Source organism: Chiloscyllium punctatum, chromosome 15, assembly GCF_047496795.1.
Source record: "Chiloscyllium punctatum isolate Juve2018m chromosome 15, sChiPun1.3, whole genome shotgun sequence".
Lineage (NCBI taxonomy): Eukaryota > Metazoa > Chordata > Chondrichthyes > Orectolobiformes > Hemiscylliidae > Chiloscyllium > Chiloscyllium punctatum.
In genome coordinates this window covers 6,940,840-6,962,060 of record NC_092753.1, presented here as the reverse complement: position 1 = coordinate 6,962,060, position 21,221 = coordinate 6,940,840, and the positions used below count along the sequence as shown (strand labels likewise).

Sequence of the window (21,221 nt, the reverse complement as noted above, 5' to 3'; positions counted from 1 at the left end):
CCAAGACACATAAATAGAGAGGCGGGACATACCACCACCAGTGCTTCACCAGAGACACTCACTGATGATGTTACCTAGTATGGTTACGAAATGTCTGAAAACTTTCAAGCTTAGCGAGCTCACTTACATACTTTACATCCAGTGTTTTAACAATGCTTGTCTGGTAACAAATCTTCATTTCATTAAAAGTCTTTCTGGTTTTGTTGGATTTGCTTGTCCTGTAATGAATCAGCAATTGCCCTGTGGTTCCCTCCTTAGAGGTTAAAGGTATGGCAAGACAGACTCTCAATAAAGTGGATAAGATGTTTCACCCTGAAGGGATCGTAAAGCCTTGTTTATCAATTAGCTTGCTGACTGCATCCCGTGCAAAATTAATTCTGCAGTTGCGATTGAATGCTATTTTGAGGGGTTTGTTACTCTCCTTAAAGTATAACCAAACCTGTTAGATCTGTCCTAGATAACAGACCAGTACTGCAAAGCTGGCTCTGCATTCGACTTTCTGCAATCATTTGTCAAAAAAACAGTGTGACTCTTGGAAAAGAACAGAATCTACAATGTTATTGCTGCAAAAAGAGAAAGCAACTCAAAGTTTTGCACTGACTATCCCATGCCTCATAAACTCCATCCACACATTGCAATTATGTCCCCATTATTTCTGTTAAGATTCTGAAGATTACAAATGTCATAGTGCAAAACCAACCCTCTACATGTATTCTCTTACCTCCTTAACTAGCTACCCACTGAAGATCTACCCACAACTCCTTTTTAATCAAATGTAAACTATATTAGATGGGAATAAATGCATCTTGTTCATGTGATAAGTCATATCCTAGACAAGCATGGATGAAGGACCAGTGACATGTTTTGTTAGCGTGAGGGAAAAATTCAGAACTTAATATGGAAGTGTGGTACCCTTTACCCAAGCGTTTGACCTGCTGTCCCTCTTCCAGCCAAAAGGCTATGAATCAATGAATGACCATGGTTACAGGGGACCCAGTAAGTCCCTGCCCACAGACTTTGCTCATAACAGATGTTAGGAAGTGATTCTTGAAATCCACAATGATGAATTGTGTAATTCTCATTATAGATATCTGCAAGGACCCATGTGTCAAGCATACATGAAAACTTTATTGATTTTCTCAGGCCTTAGGCACCAAATTGAATAGCAATGTAAAAATTGGTAGGCTTAGTATCAGATTCTCATTGCCACATTCCTGAGAGGTTTTTGATGCCTGTATGTAAAAGTTCGAATTGCCTATATATGTTGTAAGTTTCAGTTGTATTTTGAACTCAAATTTCAATATGAATTATTTCATTTGAATCTTTAGCCATTAAGACAGCTTGATGCAGTAATTCAGGAAATTTAAGTTATAAATAATATCTATTAAAGTAGGGCAGTGACTTTACAGATATGCTACAACACTTGCTTTCTGGTTTACCTCAGGGCACAGGTCAACACTTTGTATCTGGTCTTCCTCATGCATCATGAGGATCTTTTGCTTCTATTTGGACAGCATGGTAACTTAATGTTGGTCACTGAAAAAAAACCTGGTGATTTTAAAAAATGTATTCATGAATGAGGGTGTTGCTGGCTAAACAGTGTTGATAGCCCATCCCTAATTGTCCAGAGGGAGAGTCACATGTCAGCCAGACCAGGCTGGCCATTTCCTTCCCTAAAGGATATTAATGAGCCAGATGGGTTTTTCTAGCAATTGACAATGGATTTATGGTGATTATTAGGCTTTTAATTCCAAGCCACAATATGGAGCATGATCAGTTTTATTATTACATTCTGATTGGCCTAGGTTGGGCAAGGCTTATTGCTAATTGGTTTAGGGAACCAAGAACTGTCATCACAGGAAAAGGCCCTTCTGGCTACCAAGACTGTGCTGACACATGATACCTTTCTGAACTGAACATTTTTTTGCCTGTACACTGTCTGTAACCCTCTCTTCCCTACCTATTTAGGAATCTTGTACAATAGAGGTCGAACCCCTCTGTTAATTAAAATACCTAGAAAAGCTTGCCTCGCTTTGTAATCTGTTAAAATGTGAGTGACAGAGAACTCCAAACTTCCATGATTTAAAACAAAATATTTTCCTAACTCTAATAGTGAACACCAAACAAAAACTATTCATAAATCCAACCTTCCCCTGCCCCCCCCTTTTATTTACTACTTAATATCTGACCCAAACTCTATTTAAAAAATGCTGTTCCAATAATACACTTGTTAAAAATTACTTTTAACTTAATCTCAAAACCACACAGTCTCTGTCTTCTCTGCTAACTTCAGTCTTCTGGCTGCTGATCTTTCTGGGTCATTGTCTTTCTTTTCTACTGTGTGTATGTTTTACATGAAAAGGTACCTTTGATAGAGACTGTTTTCTAATTTCTTTGGGAGCAAGATGTTAGATGGGCAGTTGGCTGTCCAGTAGTTGCTCGGCTGATCAATGGCAATTGCCATCTGATGAATTTTCAAATTACCTGCGTGTTTCTTTCCCCCCTTGATACATTAAATTCATGCAATTTGTTTGGTTTCCAGGTGTCAAAACAATAAATTCAAACTTTAGTATCCTGGGCATAATTTAAACAGGTTAAATTTGAATTGTTGTTAAAAGAGCAATCACAGCACCAGGGACCCAGGTTCAATTCCAGCCTTGGGCGACTGACTGTGTGGAGTTTGCACATTCTCCCTTTGTCTGTGTGGGTTTCCTCACACAGTCCAAAGATGTGCAGGTTAGGTGAATTGGCCAAGTTAAATTACCCATACATAGTGTTAGGTGTAGTAGTCAGGCGTAAATGTAGGGAAATGAGTCTGGGTGGGTTACTCTTCAGAGGGTCAGTGTCTTGTTGGGCTGAAGGGCCTGTTTCCACACTGTAGCCACTTTCTATATATATCTATTTTGGAACAGCTCGTCTCCCAGGCTTTCCATTCGGGCAGCTGAGCCTTCATTTTAAGTTTACTTCAAAATTCAGAAAACACTTTCCATTTTAAAATGAACATACAGGCTTTCAACTTTGTAACAGCCTCAAACATTACTTCTACCAACTCCTCTGGCAATGCATTGTAGTTGCTTAGCACCCTCTGTGTTTAAAAAAAAAACTTGCCTCTCAATTCTCCTTTAAATTTGCCCCCTTTTACCTTATGTCCCCTAGTAACTGACATTTCTACCCTGGAATAAAGACTCCAACTATCCATTCTATCCATTCTATCCATGTCTCTCATAATTTTGTAAACCTTTATCAGGTTGTCCCTCAGCTTCCATAAGGCATTGGAGCAGAATTAGGCCTGTTGGCCCATTGAGTATGCTTCACTATTTGATCATGCAGATATGTTTTTTTAACTCCATTCTCCTGCCATCTGCTGTAACCCTTGATCCTCTTACCAACCAAGAACATATCTACCTCTCTTAAATACACTCGGTGACTTGGCCTCCACAATCCTTTGTGGCAGTGAGTTCCACAAATTAACCACCCTCTGGCTGAAGAAATTCTTACTCATCTCTGTTTTAAGGGGTCTGAAATTTTCACTCTGAGGCCGTGACCTCAGGTCATTGTCTTTTCTGTTGCTGGAAACATCTTCTCCATGTCCACTCTATCCAGGCCTCTCAGTATTCTGTAAATTTTTATGAGATCCCCCCCCCCAATCCTTCTAAACTGCATTGAGTACAAACCCAGATTCCTCAACTATTCCTCATTGACAAGCCTTTATCCCTGGGATCATTCTTTTAAACCTCCTCCCGACTCCCTCCAGTGCCAGCATTTCCTTCCTAAGACGTTCAAGTGAGAACAAACTGAGTTTGTCCAATCCAAAGATATAATATAAAGAAAGTAATTAAACTTCAAAGCAATTGAGCCAATGTAGAAGATCACAAAGTACAGTTGTGAGATAATCTGGAATTTATATCGTCTACACCATGGTGAGTAAATTAAGTAAGCAGGCAAAAGTTTAGCATATTGTGTATAACGTGGGTAAATGTGAACTGAGTCATTTTGGCACAAGAATAGAAAAACAACATACAATGTAAATGAAGAGAGATCTTAGAGCTGTACTAGAGAGGGATCTGGATATCCTGGCATATAGGTAACATAAGGTTAGTATGTAGGTACAACTAGTAATTGAGAAGATAAATGAGATATTGCCATTTACTATGAGGGGACTGGAGTTGATATGGTGGGTTCCTTCAAATCATTTATGGATGCTCTCGATTTGCTCTTTTATTTACAATTTCCGTTTTAGATAACCAACATTCACAGCTTTATTTAATCCTTGTTGTCTATTTTGCTTTTTCTGTCTTGATTTGACGTTTGTGAGGTTTTAGAACAGCTATTGGTGGTACCTTTTTTTATTTGATATGTAGTCTATTCTTGGACTTTTACTTGACATATTCACATAAAATATATCAGAACTGTACAGTAGATTATACTGAAATTATTTTGTCATTTTGTTCCTCTAACAACCAACAATTAACATTATCTGCCTACACTTTCACCTTTGGGTCAAGCACAGGCAGTTAGGGCTAGTTTAGTTTGGGATTATAATCGGCATGGACTGGTTGGACCGAAGGGTTTGTTTCCCTGTAGAATGACTCTATGACAATGACAATACCTTTCTGTTAAATAGCTCTGGTGTTCTGTATCATTGGGACAGAAAATTCTGAGTTTCAATTTTTGGCGGGGAGTAGGGGGGGACTTGTCAAATGTAAAACTGGCTGCTAAATACATTTTAGTAGAATATATAAACTCGATCAATGTTTATTGAAAAAGTTTATTTCTCCACATTGTTTCTGAATCTGTTGTGGTTCATATTATTTTTCTAACTTGCATTATTATTTATTTACATAAAGCATTGTTTAAATGATCAAATAACACACAGACTGCAATTTTAATGGCAATTGTAATTGAGATAGATTCCACCCGTTCTTTGTGAAACTGTGAATCATCAAATATCATTTAAATTGTCTTCTTTATTTAAGAATTCCAATTCTTCACCTTGAAAAATCTAGCTTTGGAAAGCATGAAAGCATCTTTGATTTACACTGCCTGAATCTTGGCTTATATCCAGGCCATTCAATCTTTTCTCCTAATATCAAGATTCCCAGGACTTCTGAGGTTGTTCCCAAGATTCTAATTCCCTGCACAATGCCAGTTTTTTATCAAGCAGCTAGCTTCACATGACGTGCCATTACATTTCTATAATTGCAGTCTTTATTGGCTGCGTCAAGCAAATAATGATTATGGGCTTTCTTTACATAATTCTCAACCTTGCCTAACTATCAGCGGCTTCTAGGGTTTCTTTCTAACCTGAACTGTTTTCCACAGCACTCTTAAGCATGCTCTGAGGACTTAGCCTGAGTCCTAACTGCCTGAAGTCTGCTGAAACTGCTTCAGACTCTTGCACGGATGCATTGAAACTAGAGAACATTCCACACATGTCCATGATGGTGTTGCCTGCTCTGAGTTATCACCAAGATGAATTAGGTTAATTGCATTCATTTACAACTTTTTGATCTGATGAAGTAAGTGTGTTTTATTCAGAGTTCACTGAATGCTTTCAATTGTGTTATCTAAACTCCTTGAGCAACAGTCTTTCTGGAGTGTCATTGCTGCAAATCCCTAGTTCAGCAAGTCCCACCTACTGTTTCTAATTCTACCTTCTTAGCTGTTAACATTTTAAATAACGTGACCCAACTTTTAGTTAGTTTAGACCTGAAGGTGATTCAATTGCTATTATCCCATTTTCAACTGTTGAACCATAATTTCAATACATATAAAACATGTACTAACATAAATGAACGATGAACCAAGTATTTGCAAACAAAATCCCATTGGAGTCTACATCAAATTTAACAGAACCTCACTAACATTTAGCATTTTGGGTAGATTTAGATAAACCTTACAGACTTATTTCAGCCTTGATTTATGAAATCAATAAAAAAACTAAACATTCTCAATATTAAATGCCTAGATAAAATTTCTAGTTTTTGCAAAATACATGGGGTATATTCAGTAGCTTCAGGATTTTATCTTGAACTGGACTCTTGCATTCAAACTGTAGATCAATAAGAGAAATAAACAAGATTAAGGAAGTTATGTTATAAAATTTCATGCCTAGTCATTTTCTTAAAGCACGGAATGTTTATTCAGACAGTTCTGCTGCAAATGTTGAAGGTATTCAAAATGTGACACAGGCTAAAGAAAATAAACCGGAGCCACAAACTGAACAACATACCTGTAGCCTAAAGACATGCACTCAGGTAAGAGTTAAGTCAGACAGTTAAGTCTTCATCTGCCGAGGATAATGACAATTTTACCTGTGTGTTGGAAATTAATATTGATAACTAATGTTACATTTTTTAGCCTTGTAAATTAATATTTTATCTCCGTTTATTTTTAAGTGTTAAATTTAGCTTTTATATCTGACTAATTTGTTGCTTTTCTCTAAAATGTTCAAAATCCTTTTCAAGTAATACTTTGTTCACATATTGAAATATTTCCTTTTCACAGGGATGCTGTATTTGTAATCGGACAGAAGCTGACACAAACTGTGAATTTAAGGGCTTCATGGCACCTTATCAACCAAATTGCACAGATTCTGACAGCGTAAAGCTTGTTAAAAATATTGGCAAAGGAGTTGACAGGTGTGAAAGTTAATGATCTATCAATGTAATATTTAAATCAAGCCAGAGTATTAGGCAAATAATCTGAACTGACAGCAGTTGTGTGATGACATGAGAGCCATACTGTTTGATTTAGTGTGTTCTTTGTTTTGTTAAACTTCGTTGAATCTGCCCTAATATAAAAGCATAACATATTCAGCAGGTCTGATATCATTCATGGAGGGAGAAACAGATTATATTTCTAGGTCAGCAACCATTCATCAGAACTGAAAATTCTCAGAGATACAACATTTTAAGCAGAGATAGGATGGAGGATGTAGTGCTGATGATGCAAGATGAAAGGTAATGCTAATTTAAAAAGCAACAATGTGTCTAGAAGATGTAAAAATGGGAAACTGAAGTCACCATCAACAGTTGGAGAAAGTGAGGGCTGCAGATGCTGGAGATCAGAGTTGAAAAGTGTGGTGCTGGAAAAGCATAGCAAGTCAGACAGCATCCAAGGAGCAGAAGAGTTGACGTTTTGGGCATAAGCCCTTCATTAGGAATCAACAATTACCAACCAAAACCAAAAAAAAGCGCAGAAAGAAAATATAGGAAGACAGAAGTTCTGATTTGAAGTTGTTGAACTCCATGTTGAGTCCATGACCTGAGGGCATGAAAGATGCAGCAGGAGTACTCTGCTTTTTAATGCTAGTTATTTAAATTTTCTTATTTGATCACGGGGGTGGGGGAGGTAATGAGGGAAAATCAGTCTTTTAGAAACCCTGTGGCTAATCCACACTCAGTAGAAAAATGTTTTGTCTTTTAAAGAAATACATTTCACTTTAGAATTCTCGACAGTAAGCTTTCAGTTACTTTGAGATGTTAACTTTTTGTATGTGTAGTATACAACTTAAATATTGCTAAGAAAGAAAGATGTTGTTAAAGTTTTCCATCTTACACTCATCAAGCCAAATATGGCCAAATTTGATTGGGAACAACAATTAAAATGTCTGAGAAAAGGTGCTGTTGCTTAGTAAATTAACTGTTCAGTTGAAGGATTGGCATGGAGAATTATTGTTTGCCACACTTTTGTTGAATTCAAAGAAAATCTGAGTGACTAGACATGTTCCATTTCCCTGTTGAAAGTAGATCCATTTGTCTGAATATGTGTGGTTTCTAGCAAATACAAGCAAGCCACACTCAAAGCTACAGTGCACTCTGAGGGGAGCGAGAGTGAACAGTCACCTGAGAAGCCAGCCCATTTATCCCTTCTATGTTTTTTCCAGTTTGCTAACCAGTCATTTATCCATGCAAATATGTTGCACTTATGTGCTTTTATCTTTATAGCGACCTCTAATGTGCATTTTGGAAACCCTAGTATACCATATCTTGATCAACTTATTACACCTTGCATGTTGCTTCCTCAAGTAACTGTAACAAATTAGTTGAACACAATTTCCCTTTCACAAAACCATGTTGTCACTGTCTAATCACTTTATGATTTTCTAAGTAATCTACTTTACTTCATGAGAAAATGATTCTAGTGTCAGAATAATGGTGTAATTATAATTGGGGTAATTAATATAGACTGGGTTAGCATTAATTGTTGTGTAAAGGACAGAAATACATAAGAATCTCTGGAGTATGTTTAGGAGAATTTTCTATATCAGTATGCTTCCAGTTTAATGAGAAAGGTGACTTGGTGGATCTGGTTCTCGAAAGTGAAGTGGAGCAAGTGCCAACTAGGGACCATTGAATACATAAGGATCATAACCACATAAGGTTTGAATTGGTTATGCCAAACAACAAGGAAAATTCTCGAGTAAGAATAACTATTTTGGCAAGAATGAATATTAATGATGTGAGAACAGATTTGATGTAGATAAATTGAATTCAAAGATTTGTAAACAAAACAAATTGAGTAGTGTGCTTGCTGCCTTTAAAGAGGACATAGTTCCTGTGTAGTCATGGTATGTTCCTGTGGAACTAAGAGCAAACATATGCCAAAAATGTTGATGACAAAAGAGGCAGATAAACATTTGAGAAACAGGAGAAGGGTACATATGGTAATTGTCAAGTAGATGGTGCAATTGAGAACCAGGGTTCAGAGGGGAAGTGAAAAAAGAAAAAGAACAAAGTCAGCTAACAGGGGAATCCAGTAGTACACTCTAGGCATGCAAATAGTGAGATGGTGGTAAAAAGAAGTATGGTGACATCTATGGACTTAAAAGAGGATTTAGGCAAAAGGGAGAGAGGTATGACTAAGTACTGAATGAATATTTGGCAACTGACTTCACCATGAAAGAAGATGTTGCTCATTTCATGATTAGATTAGATTAGATTCCCTACAGTGTGGAAACAGGCCCTTCAGCTGAACGAGTCCACACTAACCCTCCGAAGAGTAACCCACCCAGACCTATTTCCGTCTGACTAATACATCCAACACTATGGGAAATTTATTATGGCCGATTCACCTGACCTGCACAGCAGATGCTGGAGATCAGAGTCAAGACTATGGTGCTGAAAAAGCACAGCAGGTCAGGTAGCATCCGAGGAGCAGGAGAACTGACGTTTCAAGAATAAACCCTTCATTCCTATGAAATGTCAATTCTCCTGCTCCTTGGATGCTGCCTGACTGCTGCGCTTTTCCAATACCACACTCTCGACTGTGTTTGTTAAGGGCAAATCATGTTTCACTCAGTTGCTTGAGTCTACAGTTGAGATGATCGAGAGAATGAATGAGGCTAATGTAAACCAATTGACAAGTCCCAAATAACTAACTAGTGTGCAAAGATAGAGATTATGGGTCAGAATAGAACAGACAGTAGCAGCAAGAATATGAAATTAGCTGAGTGGCAGGAAACTAAGAGCACTGATGATGGATAGTTTCAACTGGAGAAAGGTTTGTTTTGATGTTTATGTTGAATTGGTATTAGGACTGCTGCTGTTTTTGAAATGCATTAATGACTTGAGTGTTAATTTATTCATTTGTGCTCTGCCAAAAACAGATCTGTTGATCATTCTCCCTGAGTCATTTTCTTGGTAATTTTTGAGAGCCGTGGTTTTTCAACACCTTCCACTCTTTCGGGCCAGGGAAGCCCGAAGCCTACCTCAGATGGAGCAGGACTTCATCTGTAGTGTTAATGTTATTCTGAATCACATCTGCAGTCCTCACTTTCTCCTCCTTAACAAATACACTCTAGTTTTCTTTCATTAATCCACATTTGACCAAATGACAAATGATTTTGTTTCTGAATCACAGTCTAGATAAATCAACTAACCTAGGATAGAGGTCCCAATTTTAAAACCTACAGATGACTCACAACATTGAAGCTTTGTTATCTGTGAGGAGGATACAAATAAGCTTTAAGAGGATGTGAGCAACCTGGTGAAAAAGGTGGAGAAGTGGCAGATGAAATGTGAAGTAATTGCTTTTGGTCGGAAGAGCAGTGTGACAGTCAGATCCCAGGAGAAGATCCCCGATTTATTATGGTTCCCAATAAGATATTCAAATTTTTGAGCACCCAGATGAAGATAGATGAAATGAATCCAAGAAGAAGGATCAGTTACAAGATATATGGTTTAGTCTTTGAGTTGTTTATGAAGAATAGATAGTGCAATGTTGATCGACAAACACATTGATCTCAGGATTTTTGGTTTGGCAGGTTAGTTGCAAGTCTTTTGTCCTATTTCCTTTTTGCTGGCTTCCAGGACTCAGAACAAGAAAGTATCTTTTTCCCCTTCTATGTTATGCAAAGTTTAATGGCTGTTCTCAAAGCTCAACTCAAGAACATCAGGCCATTCATGCACACAGGCCATGGTCATAGCTTATTTTTAAATCCTGTCCCTGTGCCTTCTTGAGAGATGAAAACACAAATATGTCTCTTTCTCAGACTACTATATTGTTTTTATGATCATGTTCATAATCTGAGATACTCACAGGGGATTACAGTTCAGTTTGTAATGCATATTTGCCTTCCAAGCCGTCTCTTTGATGTTTCTTTGACATTCATCCGGTGTGACATCCGGTGTGACATCCGGTGTGTCACTCCACACAGCCACTGAAATTATATCTACAGTCATGGCTGTGGCAGTCGTCCTCTTAAAAAAAAAAATTGTTGGAACTAAGTTTGATATGTGTACAGGTCATAACTGTGGTCATGACAATGGAAAGATACAATATAAAATAAAGAGTACAATTCTAAAGGGAGTGCAGGAGCAGGTGGCCTGAGGTATATGAGGGCAATTCATTGAAGGTGACAGAGCACATTGAGAAAGTGTTCATTAGAGCTATTACCATGGCTTTCTGAAAAGAATTGGAAAATTATCAGAAGAGAAAATATTTGAAAAAGTACTAGATCTAGCAATGGAATAGGACCACTATTGTATTCTGTTGCAGACAGCTGGCATAAATAGGGTGGGCTGAATAACTGTCCATTGTAATCATTCTACGATTTTAATCTACTGCTGTTTACTTTTACCAGAACTTGTAGTATCTGCATCAGGTTGCCCCTTATCATATTCCAACCCAATGAAAAGAGTCTTAACTTAAGTGTCTCTTCATAGCTGTATTCCATTCATTCCTCAAGATATCTATTTGAATTGAAACTGACTCTTTGCCATTCTTTTTTTATATCCTTTCTATAACTGATAGAACATCACACATAGGGTTTGGGCTATCAGCAATCTTAAAGTAATTGAACACGAAACCCCATTACTTTAGTACATTGGAATTCTAGTATTAACCAAAAGTTCTGTTTCTTTTGTGTAATTGTGGATAGTTCACCTGTTAATGACTTGTGAATTCAAAAACTACTACATCTTTATTGTGTTTTAAATCTTTCTATTTGAGGTACATTCTTCCAAAATGTTTAATTTAAAAAAAAGTTAAACATTGAGTTATGTCTGCCACATATCTGCCTGCTAACCTGTATCTGTCTTGTAGTATTTCACAATTTGTCAGATCCCAAACCAAAATTTGTTACCTTCAGCAAATTTCAAATGATCATCTGCCATTCCTAGCAAGCGCTCTCTATTTATTCAAAATTCAATAACTTCATTATATTCACAAATTGGGTTAGACATCCTTTCTCTGTGAAAGTATTAGCTCCATTCAGCAGTTTACATTTTTCACAAATGCAACATTGTTGTTGCTTGTAATCAGTGTCCTCTGCTTTTAAAGGTGTCCTCTTTTGAAAAAAAAATTCATGGCATATATATCGAATCAATAATTGTGCATAAGTAACTCAATAGCAATCAGTCAGTAGCATTAATTAATATTTTACGTAACTCACCTGCATTTCTTTTATAATTCTGTGTTATTTCCACTCAGTTTTACTTGAATATTCAAATACTACCTACCGATTAGAAATTTGTGCCCACCTTATTTCACCAGCTACTTATTTTATAATGTCTATTATTGCATATCATTTCATTTAAAATAATGAGATGTTGCTTTTTCATTTCTGGTCATGCCTATATTTTGGTGTTCATCTCTCCCTAGTAGCAAACTAACTTCTTTTATATAGGTTGCATTGCAAAAGCCATAGAAGTCATGAAGATGGAAGAAATGAGAAAACCCATGGATCACCCTCTGATGGCTGCAGCAGCAACAGCAGTAATGAGGAAAATGAGAGTTCTAACTATACAGCAGAAACCTTCAAACAAAAAATCAGGAACAAAGCGAAATATGGTTAAAAAAAATCTTTTATTCCTTTAGTTTATTCATTGTCGAATTGTTAATAATTTAAAAAGAAGGACAGTTTAGTAAATTGATTTTTTAAATGACTTTAAATGATGCTTAATTTTTGTCATAAAATTGTACACAAGAGTATAGATTAATTTCTAGGGAGCCAAATACCCTTGCTTTCTATTTGCATCTGAAAAGTAGTGTTAAGATTCTGTACATTGTGAACAAGCATTTGACTGCCTTCCTTAAATTAATGTTACTTAATGTGAAAGTGCTTTGGGCTTGTGGTTCTTTGATGTGGAGGTGCCAGTGTTGGACTGGGGTGGACAAAGTTAAAAATCACAGAACACCAGATTATAGTCCAACAGTCTATTTGTAAGTACAAGCTTTTGGAGTACTGCTCCTTTGTCAGGTAACTAGTGGGGCAGGATCAAAAGACACAGAATTTGTAATAAAAGATCAAAGTGTCATAAAACTGGTGCGACATTTTGAACAAACCTAGATTGCTGTTGATTCTTTAACCAGTTAGAATGGGGATGCAGGTTTTAATTGATTAATATGTAAATTCCAGAACTACTTTCAAGTCACAATCCCAAAACAACTTAAGGTTTTATCAGCCTAAAAAAAGGGTGACTACTCAGCTCAGGCAGTGCACTTAAGGTGTGAGGTTAGAGTTTGACTGTATCTCAACTTTAAGTCAGACTGGTTCCATTTCCAAAGTAGGAATTTATAAAATGTTACATGGACTGACTGCCTATAGATGGTGTGCTTTTTGAATAAAGTAGGATGTATCTGCAAATGCAAATTCACCCCATAGACTTAATTTGTGACATGAGAAATCAAACAACTTTTTAGCAGCTGAATATAAATTGTTGTTCATTGATTTTGCTTTCCTTTCTGCTAAGGTGGACAATTCATAAAATGCCAGAAACCTCCTCCCTATTTGTCAGATGTTGATGGAACCATACAGGTAATGTATAAGTATGCAGCTAGTATTACACTTTATGGGATGAAGTTAGTTATTCTACTATGTGTTACTGAATTGAATTTGGTCAAATCTGTATTCCCACACTGCTGCAACTACTTATTTAATTTCCCTTGTTTCGGTGAAAAAAAAAATTGAGCACAACTATACACATTTTTATAAGAAACAAAAAAAATTTGAAAATGAAGGATTGAGAAAATAATCTGAAGTATATACCAGATTCCATATGGAATGAAGGCTTTTAATAGTTGAGCCATTCAGACTGACAAAGTAACTTGAATGTGCATAATGTAAACATTATTGAGCTTGTCTGATAATCCCCGCAATCAAATTGCCTGTCAGTACTTAGACTGACCAGCATCTTGTATGAGGAGTGGCATTTGAGAGTGTCAGGATTCTCTACATCGTGCTGGGAATATGGTCCGAATGTCCTAGGAAAATTGACACCAAAAACAGGACCCAAAAAAAACTTGTTTATGCAGCCTAGCCGAAATTTTGCTTTGAAACTTGAAATCATTATTACACTTGATACTTTTAGTTGAGCTTGCCTAGAGATATATATAACTTCTTTTGACGGGAATTGTTTGATACATTGATTCTCCATTTTCCTGATTTGTTAGTGATGTATGTGAAAGCTTAAAGGGGCTAAATCGTCCTGAATAAGAGGCAAAATAAACTTTTCATGTAAACTATTCACCAGTATTATATTTATGTTAGGATTCCAGTGTTCCCAAAACATCTTTCCAGGAACATGGCTGTTTCAGTAAGTATTACGTTTCAGACTTTGTAATTAAGCTTAAATAACATTGCTAATAACTGATCACAACACTACCAATAAATATTACAGAAGCTAAAACAAATGAAGACTTTATATTGGGTCATTCGCAACCTTAGGACAATTGAGGCATGTACAGGTAATGAACCATGTGGAAACGTCATAACTGTTGTAATGTAAGAAACACTAGGCAACTTGTGCACAAGATCTCACAAACAGAAATGTGATAATGATACAATCCATTTTAGTGATTTGCTTGGTAGATTAAATACTAGCAAGATTATCAAAGAACTCCTGTGGTTTTGCTGGACTAGTTAATTTTAACCTGAGGGAGAACAGTGAATCTTGGCTTATCATTTCAACTACAAGACAGTACTTCTACTAGTGAAGCATTCTGTCGAGCTGCAGTGTCATCCTGGGTTTTATATTTAGTCCACCTGGAGCGGCGCTTGAATGCTTACCTTCTGAGTTAGATAAGAGTACGACCACGAACTGCAGTTAACAGCTAAGACTGGAATAAAAACAGAATTTTGCTCAATTTTCTGTGAATCTCCACACTGGTGCAGAGAATTTAGAAAAATGAAGCAGTTCAGTCAGGCCAAGTGTTTATGCTCAAAATGATCTTCCATATGCACAGTTTTGTCATCTAATCCTCGCAGCATAATTTTTAATTCCTTTTTATCTGTAATGAATTTATCAACCTTTGCCTGAAATTTTGACAACTTTGTTGTAGCTTGCTCCAAATTTGAGTAAAGAGGTTCATCCTGAATTTCTTGTTGGACTTATTGGTTCTTTTTATATTTATGATACTTGGGTCTGGTTTCCCTCTCAAATGAAAAGATCTTCACTCCAGTTAATTTTATAGAACTTTTACCAGGTCTCCCCACATATCTTTCTCATTTCTAGAGGGCAAATGTTGGAATCTATTATAAATCATGCAATTTACAAAAAGCAGGATACATAAAGGGGAACCAGTAGATGTACTGTACATTTGGATGTCCAAAATCACTTGATAAAGTACTGCATATACAGCTACTGATTAAGGTATGAGCCTATGGTGTATGGGTAGTACATTAACATGGATAAAGGATTGGCTAAGTTATAGGAGACATAAAGTTGAGGTAAAAGGAGCACTTTTAGGGTGACAATTGTAACTAGTGCCACAGGTACATTGGATAAGAGTTATTTAGAATAACTTTTCATGACTTAGATGAGGGAAGAGAATGTGTTATTGCGAAGCTTGTGACGACACAAAAATATGTGGGAAGGTAAGTAGTGAGTAAGATACAAAAAGTCTGCAGAGGGTTTTAAACAGGTTAAGTGAGTGGGCAAAAACTTGGCAAATGGAATATAATGTGAGAAAATGTTACGTCAATCACATTGGCAGGAAGAGTAGAAGAGCTGAATAGTACATAAATGGGGAAAGACTGTAGCAAGTTGCAACACAGAGGGGTATGGGGTGCTCTTGTATGAGTCACAGAAATCTTGCATCCAAGTTCGATGGTTTAATAGGGAAGGTAAATGGACTGTTATCTATGTCAAAGGGAATGAAATATAAACATGGTCATAATACAAAATAAGTATAAAGATGATATAGTTATACCCCCAGACTTGGAATATTGTGAGCAGTTTTAGTCTTCGTGAGACCTGAAGAAATAGGAACAGGCCATCCAGCCCTTGCTTGCTCTGCCATTCAATAGGATCATAATTGATCCAACATTCCTCACATTCACTTTCCTGCCCTATCACTGTAAACTTCAATTTCCTGACTGATTAAGAATCTGTCTATCTTGGCCATCATATACATACAGAATTTGCACCCACGGCTGTCTGTGACAAGGAGTTCCAAAGATTCTCAACCCCTCCACCCTCCAAGAAATTCTTCTTCATCTCAGTCTTAAATTAGCACTCCTTTATTCTGAGACTATATCATCTGGTCCGAGACTCTCCCATGAGAGGAAACATCCTCTAAGCATTTACCCAGTGAAGCACCTTTTAGAATCTCTAAGTTCAGTACAATCATCTCTCTGTATCTAAGGAAAGATATTCTGGCACTGGAAGCAGTCCAGAGAAGGTTTGCTAGGTTAATTCTCTTTGGAGCGATTTTCTTATGAAGTAAGTTTGACTATGTTTGACCTGTACTCAATGGTGTTTAGAAGAATGAGAGGAGATTATGTTGAAACATATCAGAGTCTTAGGGAGTTTGAAAGGGTAGATTTGGAGAGGTTGTTTCCTCTTATTGAAGAGTCGAGGACTAGAGGGCATAATCTCAGAGTAAGGCACCGCCCATTGAAGACACAGCACAAGAGAATTTATTTCCCTCAGGGCAGTGAATCTGTGGAGGGCTCAACAGAGGGCTGTTGAGGCTGAGTTGTTAAATATATTCAGGGTTAGGATAAACAGATTTTTAATCCGGACACAATTGAGCGTTATGGGGAAAAGGCAGGAAGGTGGTGTTGAAGATTATCAAGTCAGTCATAATCTCATTGAATGGCAGAGCAAACTTGATGGGCTGAATGATCTGCTTCTGTTTCTACATCTTAAGCAGAATTTGGTAAATAAGCACAAGATTTGAACTCTATTTTGCTCATGCTTTAATTTTATTGATTTTGGCAAAAAGACTGAAATAAAATTTAATTATTAACAAATTTGAAATCCAAGTATCAAGTCTGTGTGTTTTGAATTGATCCTGCCAAAAGAGCTCATCCTGCTGAAAGACGTAAGCTTGGTATCCATTGACTTATTAAACATAGTTAATTTTTAAAAAACTAGAATTGTTAATGTCATATTGCCCTGATACTGATAATCTTTCCTGCCCCTTTTCTCAGAAAAAGCTAAATCATTTTGGACTAAAGTACGAGCCACTGGAAGTGTGGATCGTGTATTTGAGGAACTGAGTGACATGTTAAACTGCCTGAAACAGAAAATCAAGGCTGGTACGGCAAGTGACCAAGGTAAAAAAAATTGAAGTGACACATTGAGTTATCTTTCCAAAAATATTTTTACATCTGTTTGCATTTCTGTAAACAATGAGTTCTGTTAAGCTCTCATTGGTTTGTAGATAACAGCTTGCTAGTTCAGAATGATAGAACAGTTACTACCTTCTCAGGAAAGACTTTCAAACAAGGAACACTCGGCCCCTCGAACCCATCAATAAGGTTGTGGCTGATCTAATTTTAACCTCAACTGTGCGTTCCCGTATAATCCCAATAATCTTTATCCGCTTCGTAATTCAGAATTTATCTACCTCTCTGAGAAATGTTTTAACATTCTGCATTCATTGACTTTTGAGGAAGTGAGTACCAAAGATTCACAATCCTCTGAGAGGAAAAGCTACTGAATCTCTATCTTTTAAAGTATGACCCCTAGTTCTAGATTCTCCAGAAGGGATGTTTTACATCTACTCCATCAACTCCTCTAAGGATCTTGTATGGTTGAATTCAGTCATCTTTGACTGTTTTGTATTCCAGAGGATACAGGCCTGTCTGCAACTCAGAATTCTATATCCTCTCACTGTTCAGATAATATGCTTCATTTTTTACTTTGTCAAAATGGACAATTTCACGTTTTCCCACTTTGTACTCGATTTGCCACATCTTTGTCCACTCACTTAATCTATTTAAACTCCTTTGTAGGCTCCTTATGTCTTATTCATGACTCACTTTCCTATCTATGTTTGCGTCATCAGGAAATTTAGCAACCATATCTTGCGTACTTTCAAGCAAATGATCAATATAAATTGGAAAGAGTTAAGGCCTTGATACCACCCCTTGTCACATACTACTTGTGACATCTTGTCAGCCTGAAAAAGACACATTTAATCCTACAAACCTAACCAACCTGGTTAAACAAACGCCTGAGTTAAGATAACTGACAAATCTATATCCAAACAACTCAAGTAGGGCTGCCATGTCTTATAAAAATGGTCTGTTGTGTGGTGCACCACGTTTGTTTAAAAAAAAGTCCAAAGGAATGTGCTCCATAATTAATTTCTGCCATCCCAGCAAGCCCGGGGATTCTCAGACAACCAGTTTATCAGATTATTCTTCTGTGCACAGTATGCAAGAATATTAAATAGTTTCTTCACCTGAAGAAATTACTTTTTTTATTTTCCAATCCAAAGGAACCTTTCCAAGTCTAATGAGTTTTGAAAAATTAAAAGCAACATATCAACTATCTCACTTGCTACTTAAATTCCATCAGGACCTGGGTATTTATGTACGTATGTAGTTGGATGCATGTTGCCCCTTTAAGACAGCAGGTCATGTGGAGAGGCAGCCTCGTACCAACTGTAGAGCTGAGAGGATGCACAATAAAGTATTCCCTGTTCCAAATCTCTTGTAAACTCATTTATGAATCTGCAAACCTACTAACCACACCCCAGTGCTGACTCTGGGTCTTCTTGGGCAGACTTGGCTGATTCCTGGTCTATTCTGTGGCTGGTGCCCTGTACCTTATGCTTTGTTCTCTGAACTGTCTCCTTTAGACCCCCTTCCCTTTTCTTGCTTGTGTTATTCTTGGCAATTTCAGGCAATATAATCCACTTGCTTACACCTGCAGCGCTTGTCTTTTCGGATCCAACACGTTGACACCTTATGGTCGCTCTTGCCTCATCGGTGGCATTCTAATGTTGGTGCCACACTCTGCTGAGTTTCGGCTATCCAGTGCACCTGAGCATCATCACTTGATTGTGTGGCTTTGTCGGCGGCCAACTTCATTGAGGTAGCAATTTTGAAAACTGCCTTGAAATTCAGGTTTGTCCTTGTTCATAGCTTTCACTGGATGTCTTTGTGTTAGAGGTCACAAACTAAATGGTCCCGCCAGGCATCTTTGAGGAACCCTCTGAATTCAGAATGTTCCACTAACCTCTTTGAGACAGCTCCAAATTGGGCGAGGAACTCTCCTCCTTGCTATGCCTGTTTAGAAAAATGCAAATGTTGTACAGTCGTCAGTGGCTTTGGTGCAAAATAACTCCCCAAAACTTTGCTTAGTTCTTGGTATGTCTCGAGTCACAAAGGGCTTGCTCCCAGCGGTACTCAAGAAAACCGGTACTGTTACGTGTTCAACCACCTTAAAAATCTTCAAAATCTTCAGTGTACAGTGACCAACATTCTGTCCCATCTCTCCAAATTGGCTGCCATTTTGTTTACTTGCCACTCTAGTCCAGTAGCAATTTGCAGCCTGAATCCCACTGGTGAACCTTGCCCCTGTCAGCTGCTCCCTCACTGACTGTGTTAGCATACCATTCTTTCCTGGCGTCACCTGCAGCCTGAATCCCTTCGGAGCTGCTCTCTGCAATGACTTTGGAAGCGTTCAGAAAGTACTCCCCTCTTTGGCCCTTAGCCGAAGTCCCCTCACAACTGCTGCTGTCAGCCCGCTTCCTAATGGATACTGTTCTTCTCTGGTGTCGACCACAAGCCAAGTCCCTTCGCGACTCCTTCCCTCCACAATACTGTCGCAAACGCACAGTTGTATGAAGTCTGGGTGACATCCTTCTTCATAACAAAACAAAATGGTGTTTGCGCAGAGTTTGTGGCCCAAAACCAATCCTCGTTGCCAGTTGTGTTTGTGGTTCACTAGAACCATAAATAGAACACCTGGTAAACAGAAGGTTAACTTGAGCAGGGGAATACTTTATTGTGTGTTCTCTCAGCTCCACAATCACGCCTAGCAACTGCCCCCTAACACATGCCTCCAGGTCACCTGACCAGATCTGTTAAAGGGGCAATACATACCTAACCATATACATAACACTGGGAACTTGTCTTCTCGCAGTTCGAACAAGCTACTCAGTACTGCATCCCTAGTAATTATAATTTTCTTGGGTTTCACCCTTTCTTTCAATTTCTGATTTACATCTACTTCCACGATGTTGCGTGTATCCTCTCTTGTGAAGACTGATGCAAACTATCTATTCAGTTTGCCTCCTTTCTCCTAATCCTCCATTGTTAAATCCCCAGACTCATTTTCTAGAGGATGAAAATGTACTTGTTTACTTTTTCTTTTAAAAAGTATCTGACAAAGCATTTCCTACACGTTTTCATATGTTTGGGTAAGAAATAAGAACTTGAATTCATGCATAGCATCTTCATATCCTCAGGACATCCCAATATGTTTCTGTGTTTCAGAAGCCACTTTCTGTGCATCCAAATGATGTAACAAATCCAATGAAGCTGTACCTAGTTGAGCATAACATTGATTATGCTAAACGTTGATCCCTGGAGTGGAATTGTTAGGAAATCAATGCACGAATTGTAGCTTTGTGCATGTGCTTCTATTCTGTGAACCGAGCATGCAACGAATATAATATGGCACTTACTTTGTAATTTTTTTTATCATTATTGGCACAGCATCTAAGTTCAGCATGACTTGGGTTACATTCAAGATATGTTTATTTTCAATGAATAAGAAATGAGAAGAACCTAGAATCATTGGTGTTTACCCTATTATGTGCTGCTTAGAATATGGCAGGCTTACTTGGACAGCATAACACCTGTTAATTGTTATTCTTGAGATCAAGGTCTTAGGAATATTAATTTTTTATAAGTTTTCATATAGTAGCTATCTAGTGATCCTTAGGAACAGATCAATCAGCACTTATCAGAATGATAGCTTACAAGCTTATCAGTAAAATTGTGTCAGTTTGATAGCTTTTTATTTTCATTTCTAGACTTGTTTCACACAACTGTGGAGAATTTGCAAGAATGGACAATTGACTTGAGATTATTCTATTTATACTCTGTCTCAATCAAACTGAGATATTTGTACGGTTAGAACAACTATTATTTATATAATGTGTCTAATATGATAAACCATCCCAAGCAGCTTAACAGTGGTAGTATGAGGTAAAGTATGATATCAAGTCACATTAGGAAGTGTCAGATCAGAATGTTACAGATCCTATGAAGATGAATAACTTTTCGAGATTCAAATCTCTAGTTACTGGCTGAAAAAATGACCAGACAAAATTATAAAACACCAACTGTAACAGAAAAGAATTTTTGATGAAACACCATTTTGTTTTTGGAGGGAACTAATGCTTTAGACCACAGAAATCAAAATTTCTGATTTATTCTCATTACACATTACACTACCCACAGAAATACAGTCCTTAGAGCAAACAACTTAGAATATCTCCCAGCTTCCAATGGGTTATAATATCTTTGTTTA

At 37.4% G+C, this 21,221-nt stretch overlaps 1 protein-coding gene across 10 annotated transcripts in view; it reads left to right on the top strand.

Annotated features, from left to right (window-relative positions):
* The window catches only part of LOC140486011 (histone-lysine N-methyltransferase SETDB2-like), a 94,595-nt gene that overhangs the window by 14,162 nt on the left and 59,212 nt on the right, over positions 1-21,221 (top strand). For 7 of the 10 annotated variants that reach the window (XM_072584541.1, XM_072584537.1, XM_072584539.1 and 4 more), the window contains 6 exons: positions 6,152-6,257; positions 6,508-6,641; positions 12,131-12,294; positions 13,197-13,261; positions 13,994-14,039; positions 16,880-17,005. In XM_072584541.1, coding sequence (XP_072440642.1) covers positions 6,152-6,257; positions 6,508-6,641; positions 12,131-12,294; positions 13,197-13,261; positions 13,994-14,039; positions 16,880-17,005 — 641 coding nt within the window. Of the gene's footprint in view, positions 1-6,147; positions 6,258-6,507; positions 6,642-12,130; positions 12,295-13,196; positions 13,262-13,993; positions 14,040-16,879; positions 17,006-21,221 lie in introns of all 10 variants that reach the window. The other 3 variants (XM_072584544.1, XM_072584543.1, XM_072584545.1) reach the window with 2 other exon arrangements.